Below are 8351 nucleotides of genomic sequence, written 5' to 3'. Positions count from 1 at the left end.
CCGGGAATATTACGACAATCTAGGGAAATGACGTGTCAAAAGGGAAAAGGTCCGAGGAAATTTCTTATTACGGAATCTTTCTACTCTTTCGAAATTAAATTTAATTATTCGTAATTATTATAATTAACGGTTACGAGTATAATTTCGTTAAATATATAAAAATTAATTAAGTTTATTTTAAATTCTAAAAGAGTTTTATAGGGAAAATTGCTTTAAGGTTTTGAGTTGGAGGTTATTTTATGTAAAACAAAATGGCGGCCTCCTCGTGTCGTTTAGGATGCAAAACAAATTTGGTAAAATTTGTTGATTTTTACTTAAACACCAAATTTTTTTTATGTCCAATGAATATTTAACTTTTAATTTAACATATTTTACACTTTTAACTGAAAGAATAGCGGATTATTTCCGTTTATTGCCACTTTATTTACTTAAGTTCACGTGTATAACAACTGCATTCGTTAATTTAACTTACTTTGTATTAACGAAACAACTCAAACGTTTATAATATGATATCTAAACAGCTATTTGTTTGATGTTAAGAAAGTTTAATGGGTCATTGTTCAGTTTGTTTTGCTGATAATTAAAAAAAGAATGTTCATTATTTAACAAATAATAATGTCCTTGTCCTACTGAAACAATGAAAAACAAACATTCTCCTTCAATATCCTTGCTTAGATTCTACACTTGCATGTAAACATTACAGATAAAATGAACTTTGTTTGGTTAATGTTTACTGAATCGAGCACTTATCTATAGTTATTTGCATAAAACAATCAATACGGAGTTCTACTTACCTAATTTCATAATGTCCCATTTTAGATAACTGTTTTAAGTGCAAGAGTATGAGAATTTATTTTTATTCATGTCTGGAATATTATCATTTGAATCATAATTGTGTTATAAATAATATTTTTTTAGTTTTGTTTGACAGCATGCAATATGCTGCTGAATGGCTAGATTAGAAATTGCACAAATGTAATAAAAGTTTATTGTTATATTGGTATGTAGATTACTAATTTCAACATGTTAATTTGCCTTTGGATTAATGTAGTTGTGCAGATTTAAAAATATGTTCTTTAACAAACCAGGCAATAATGTTAGCAGTGCACAATAATAAATTTTCATAAACAAAAGGAAATTTTCTATAAAATTTATAAAGCAAAGTTAAAAATTTAGCACAGTTTATTAAGAATAAATGTTTTCAGGCTGTCTTCAATAGTCATTATCAGATACTAAAATAAAATATGTTTCTTCTAGAACCTGTTAATGATTCTTTACTTTATAACTGTTATATTTGTCTGATTAAAAGTTATTTAAAATTTATATTTTCAGTGATACTATTGGCAGTTTTTTAGTTATGAATAGTGCGAAAGTAATTTTTTATTTTCAATATCTTGTTATTCCTTGTTAAAAGTTTTGCTGAATCAATAAATTATTATAGTAGGATAATTAAATAATAATTTCAGGTGTGCAAAGCAACAGTTTACCACAGGTGCACAAGATCTACAAGTCTATTTTCAAATTTTTTAATAATAATTTCAAGATTGCTACATGATTATTTATTGCTTTAAATCTTAACAGAAAATTATCATCAATCTGTACTCATTAGATTAAAAAATTTTCTTTATCAGTACACTGTAGCAAGTTATATCAAGGCTTCTTTCGTGCAATTTTCTTACAGTTTGCAAGTTTATGTGCCAATATTAAGTTGAAGTTTAGCTTAAAAAATTTACTGTCTAAATTTTACAAAGTTGTAACTCGAATGTTACATGTAAATTAAACATTTTGAAAAGTCATATTTATCATCTTTAAGTATAAATAAACTATTAAATTAGAACTGTAAATTATATTTAATCGACCCTAACTGGGCATGTGATAAAAAAATATATACTAAATAACTAAATGACACATCCTCTTGTGATAATGCCTGCACTGGAACAGAGATATTAAACTGGTTCAACAAGTTACAAAAATAAATTTTTTTATTTTAAATTTTTATGTAGATTAGCACAATCAAATCTTGTATTGGAAAATGAAAGCTAGTCAAATTAAATAGAAAAGTGAATGTGATTATTGAATAGACAATCTGCTAAATTGAGCTTTATGTTATGGAGAGTTTTGGCAAAGTTATAATGTACAAGTTTGAGGTATAAAGAATGTGAATGTTTTACAGGAAAATAAAGGATGAAAGTCACAGTAAACAAATTAAACTTTAAATCTTTAAATATGTAAATGAGTTCTTTTATCAGTTCAAATTATTAAAATTAATAAGTCCTTTGATTACGCATTTAAGCAATTCATATAGTTAATTGACTTCTGGGCCTTCCTGTATATTAAAGTATTTACTATAACAATATAAATTCGGTAAGACTTTAATGAAATCAAGAATTTACAAGCAAGTTTAATCAAACTCAAGCCCAAGGCACAATTTTTTCAAGTCTTTTCAAACAACTGAAGATTGCATTCACTGAAAAATGAAATTATAAATATGTTTAATATAATAAATAAATAAATTAATTAATTAATGTTATTTCTCTGTACAATCATATAGAAACGAATTACGCAAAATGGGAAATCTATAGTTGTATGAAAACTTGCAACTAATGTGCAACTAATTTTCAATTGAGAAAAAATAATTTATAAACTGTGGAAATGCTAAGCTGCTTTCAGATATGTTTTTAAAATGTAGTTAGGAATTTATTGAGAATAATATCTTGTCTAGTCAGATTGGTTTTTCTTTTTCCTTCTGTTAATACTGTATTTTCGATAGTCATCCAGTTTTTAAGTTACTTTATCATATTTTATCTTTTATTTTTCTTGATTTAGCTACCAAACTGGAAACTATGTATGATAAAGTCCAATTATAATGATTAAAAACAGATAAAATAATTTTCCTCATAGTTATATCTCATATATTTATAGATCAAGTGGTTGATTTTTATATATTTTTTTTCTGTCTTTAATGTTTCAGTGACATCTTTCTCACATCATTTATGTAGATGCATATTTGAATAATGTTTAAACAATTTTGTGCAATGTATTAATAATTGGGTATTTTTAAGAAATACTTAAATATAAGACAGAATTGCTCATAAATTTTTTTTGTTATAAGTTTTTCTATACAGATTGTTACATCTGCAATTTTCTTTCCTTTCAGATTTTTAAGCATTGTTTGTCGCTTCACACAAACAGAAGTATACATTTAAGTGCCGCCTTGGAAAAAACACAAGCAGGAAAATATAAGGTGTCCCTCAATCATGACAAGCCATTAACTTATGAACAAGCAAATCCCCCCCATAGGATTGGCCATCGCAAAGCTTGGAACTCCTGGAACACAAGTAAGCTCATAAAATCTTTAATATCCTTGTTGAACTTTTATTTTTATGTGCTTTTAATATAGCAACAAGACAAAATTTCCCTCCTAAAATGCTTGCATGTTTTATTTATCTGAAAAAAATTAAATCCTTGCATTTTTTTTGGAATTGATTTGTAGGAAAAAATGCTGTCGATAAAGGGAAAGAATTTATTCGCAGCCATGCATATTACATTTATGTGCGTGCATTTTTACTTGATAGTTTCTCGTTATTTTTATTTTTTGACCAAAAACAATTTAAGATCTATATCTACAAGGAAATGATTTAAAGATTTTGTATGATTCTTGAACCTTATAATATTTTATCAAATAATAAGAATACAAATAACTTACAAGTTACAAAAGATAATTTTCTTCCTCTTTGCATAGAATTATAATAATGTAATAATTAATTTTTATCAACTTAGGTTGTCTGTTGGATGGACCTAGAGCTTCAGAAACTGCAGTTGAGGATATCTTCATAAGGAAATTCATGTTTGGAACATGGCATAGACTTTTTCTTTCAGAAGTCATCATCAAGCGGAGGCATAATATGATTTTTATTGGTGGACTCATCAAGCAGGCTCTCATTCCAAGGAAGATATATTTTCTTATCGGATATACAGAAGAAATATTAAGTTACATCCTAAAATGTCCGGTTAAGTTAGAGTTACAGAGTGTAGAAAATCCAAAAGATGTTATCTTTAAGTATATTTAAATTGATTATAATTTAAAGTAGATCTTTAATAAACATCAATTAAAATAAATACACAAATGTATAATTGATACATGTACTAACTTTTGTAAATCACACTTGCATAAATTTATAAATGGTTGCAAGATAACACCATTTTCCACTTTACTTCAGCTGAGTGTGCATGAGGACATTTAAAATTCAAAAAACACAAATATTGGTCATTGAACCACTACACTTCTACTAGTTTAAGTACAGTAAGGCTTCTGTTTTTTCATTGCCGACAAAAATTATGGCGAAAGCTCAGATCAGAAAGCAAAAAAAAAAAACTATTTTGCATTTGACGTCCCGAAACCGTACAAGGCAGCGAGACATCAATAGGGTTTCAACTGTCGATGATTCCTAATTACGATACCAGTCCTCTTAATGATTGGCAACCCGTCACTTGAAAAACTGATTACGTCACATTACAGAATGAGGGGTCCCACCTAGATTAATTTAGAGATTAATATTCGCCCTTCTCGGGCGGAAAGTCAAAGTGCCAGGGTCGCTCACACTTTTAATTTCTACTCAACAGCACACCTGATATGGGTTAGATAGTATCTGACAGATTAAAATACCGTTAGTTATATGAACAACAGGATTCTATCATTAGCAGGGTTATAAAAGTAAAAGTGTGGCATCTCATCCGTGTCTATCTTTACTCATTAAATTATTATAAAGAAAAAAGAAAAGGCATTTGATATCAGTTTTTAAAGATAGGAGGGATATTGCTTGAGGTGTTTCTTTCTTAAAATACTTCAGGTTTTTGCATACAGATGGCAACACTACTGAGTTAATGCCTGAATCATCCTGACATCCCTGTTAACGTTACAATGGCACAGATGCGATAGATCCAGATAGATTCATTTTAGTAGGAATTTTTGAAGTCTGTGCTAGTTTTGATCCCTAATAATCTGTCAGTAAGGCTTTAAAATTTTTCTCACACTTGAAACGGTGTTAAGAATGAAAATCACTTGTTTTCTGAATAAATTTAAAGCTGACCGACTAACTTGATAGCCGGAAATACATCGCTTCATTAACAGCAAGGAGGAGGCTATCTCGACAGGATGTCGAGTTAGAGACAAGATCGAAGAGCCCCGCCCCGTTTATGGGAAGTTTTACTACCGACCTATTTCGCGCGCCGCAGGTCAAGTGTGGGCCATCGTCTGACCCCCGAAGGGTCACAGAGCACACCAATGTAAAAATAATCAAGGTCGCTTCCCGAATGAAACGAATACCAAAGCCCTCCAATTCTGGTTACGACGGGGTCGCGATATGACGTCACGGATTACTAGAAAACTTTTCTGTGTTGGTTTTTCTCTACTCGAACAAGACGATTTTCCGGTTGAGGGGTCGCCAAATCGCGACAATCGAAGTGAAAATATTTTCGAATTATAGAGGTTATTGGCGGTTAACCCCCCATCGATCTGTCTGGACAGGTACGTAATGGGGATGCGGTTTAAGTCTACAACTCTCCCCCTTCTGTGGTAGGAGTCTGCAACTTTACCGCCCTCAGAAGGGGGACCACGCAATCTCGGTGTGTATTAACGTACAGTTTTATTTGTACGGGTTATTCATAGATGGAAAAGGGCATCGCTTTAAAAAGGATACGGTTTAGGGCCTCCATTTTTGAACTTATTCCTATGAGGCGGAGCGTAAAGGGCCTTATAGCTTAGGGTCATAACTGGATAGAGAACATAATACCAGGCCCTTGAACTCGCTCCAAGTTAGCATCTCTGCATAATCGGGGTTGAAAGAAAGGGATTTTTGCTGACTTTCTCCACCATTTTGTGACGCGTAATTCTAGAAAGTCCTCTTTTTTAACATGACTCAATGCTTCAGCAAACTTTCTAGAGAAGTGAAAACTGGTTAAACATTATCGAAAGCTGGAGGGGTTGTACACAGGTGTAATGCGCTCTGCTTCTGTAAACACGTGCTAAGCGATTAGACCAGGTGTGCTTCGGACACCAAAGAAGAAAAGTGGTGGTAACAGGTGATGCTATCCGGTGTGAGAATGCAGGTCAGACATTACTATCTTAATTGCTTCCCTTTGCGCTCACACATCTGCAATTTAATTGGGTCATTGACTCGTTCTTCGCCGCTAATCTAGTTATGTGTTCCAATATGCCCAATGACGATTTATTTGGCACTTATTAAATCACACGTAACGTTATTGATGACGTGTGAAAAGGATATTTCTTTACCTTTCAAACCTTTTCTTTTTTCTTTTCTTTTTTTTTTTTTTGTGAAGACAATAACATTTGTTAGGCTCTAAATGAGCTTCAGGACGGAAAAAAATCTCTGTGTCTTGAACGTCCGTCATTTTACAGATGACACAATAAAAGACTTGGAAATTCTAAAATTATAGAGAAATTTCGTTTAATTTGTTGGGAAAATAAATTAATGAATTCTAGAAGGTATTTTAACCTGAATTTTTCAATTGTTTTTTATTTGTACTACAAAAAAATGAGGATAATTTTTTTTCTAACTTAAAATTGCTGAACAGGCAAATTTAATTGAAAATTCTCTAAAAATTTTCTTACAATCAATTTAATGGATGAATTAGTCAAGATTTTAAAACAAAAATTGCCTTTTTTTTTCCTTATAAATCTGATAATTTTTGAAGCCTTAGAAAAATTATTTAGAGCAGGGTTGAACAGACAATATAAATATAGAAAGAGTCAATAAAAAACATATTTAAATTTTATAATTTAACAATAAAAATATTCTTAAGTCTGAGATAAATAATGATTAAAACATGCAAAAAATACTCATATAAGATGAGTTATGACATACTTCCACTCTGTCACTTCTATAAAAATCAGGGATGCTTTCAACCCCCTACAAATGAAGGGTTTCTCTGATTTATATATTAAAAAGTATAAGTTAATTGTATACAAAGTGTTGAAAGTTACAGAAATAATGTCCACACAGGTTGTGTGTATACATAAATATGTAATGAGTCCTTAGAAGTATAAATGGAGAGACAGGGTCTTCAACATTTACAGTCCTAGGAACTCTGAAGGGGCTTTGTAGCAGAAAAATACAGGGACTCTTACACAGAGAATCCCTGAGACTAAATACAGTAATTATTGGAGAGTTCCTGTTAACTCTGTGAAGGATCACAGGAACTCTAAACACCTAACAAGTTTACATATATACAATGTTTTAGTTTTAAGGCAACGTCTGAGATATATGCCCTATATAATATAAAACCTTAAATGTAAAAAAAGGAATCGCATAAAAGACTTGCCTATGAGATGCAAATCACGAATCCTATCTATTTTACAAGCACACCTCAAATCTATAACTGAAAGATGCGAATTTATGGCTTTAAATTCTAGATTTTTTTATAATCTAAAATAAAATATAGTTTAAAGAAAGTACAGAAAACCTTTTATTATTACGTTACTCTTCCAGAAAAAGGCATCATCTGTGACGATTCGCTACCAGAAAAGTATCGTTTGGATTGAGGTTGACTGAATTACAATTAAATAAAAACTTATTTAATTTTCATTAAATTAATAATAAAAATAAAATGAAAAAAAATCAGTAGTTCATAAATTAATAAAACCGGTTAGCTACTCATTTTTATTTATAAATTCAACAATGCATTTATTTATTTTATTTTATTTTTTCTTAATTTTTCCTGTCGTCGGGTAAAGAAATGCTCTAATGATTATAAAATAATAATAAAAATAATTAATTTTTCCTCAGTTTACTTTATATGGTATGGGGTATTTTGCGTGACGTAAAAGTCACGTGATATTTAGTAAAAAAAAATCGAAAAAAGATGCCTCTGGCTTTACAACACAGAATTAAAGAATTATTTCCAATAAAAATCTAGAATGATTACATTCTAGACTAGTTTCAGGAAATTTATATTCTTTAATCTATAACTTAGAACAAGTTTGGAATGTAGATTCTGTAATCTAGAATATACAGTAGATTACAAAGTTTTGATGCTGTGTAAAACCTAGATAAGAACAAAACACTGCATTTTTATAATCTAGAATTATTCTAGGTAGTGCGAAAATTCTATATATTAACTTCTAGAGTAAATCCATAAGCTCTAAAAACATTCTAGATTACACAGTTTTCTATATCCTATATAATGTAGAATGTTCCGTACGTTCCTAGAAGATGTCAAAATACTATATTTCTACATCTATAACTCTACAAATTCTAGACTATAAAATTTAGTGTTTTCTATAACCATAAAATCTGGAATATTCTATATAGAATATAGATATAAAACAGGGA

At 30.1% G+C, this 8351-nt stretch overlaps 1 protein-coding gene across 1 annotated transcript; it reads left to right on the top strand.

The window, feature by feature from the left end:
* Nucleotides 1–74: 74 nt before the first annotated feature.
* Nucleotides 75–4780, top strand: mRpS24 (mitochondrial ribosomal protein S24). Its single transcript, XM_067282947.1, has 3 exons — nt 75–293; nt 3158–3338; nt 3781–4780. Exons 1-3 carry the CDS (start codon nt 252–254, stop codon nt 4068–4070), a joined length of 513 nt encoding a protein of 170 aa, XP_067139048.1. The 5' UTR covers nt 75–251; the 3' UTR covers nt 4071–4780.
* Nucleotides 4781–8351: the final 3571 nt, after the last annotated feature.

Source organism: Centruroides vittatus, unplaced genomic scaffold (assembly GCF_030686945.1).
Source record: "Centruroides vittatus isolate TY-2023 unplaced genomic scaffold, ASM3068694v2 contig_974, whole genome shotgun sequence".
NCBI lineage: Eukaryota > Metazoa > Arthropoda > Arachnida > Scorpiones > Buthidae > Centruroides > Centruroides vittatus.
This window is presented reverse-complemented; position numbering and strand designations above follow the sequence as displayed.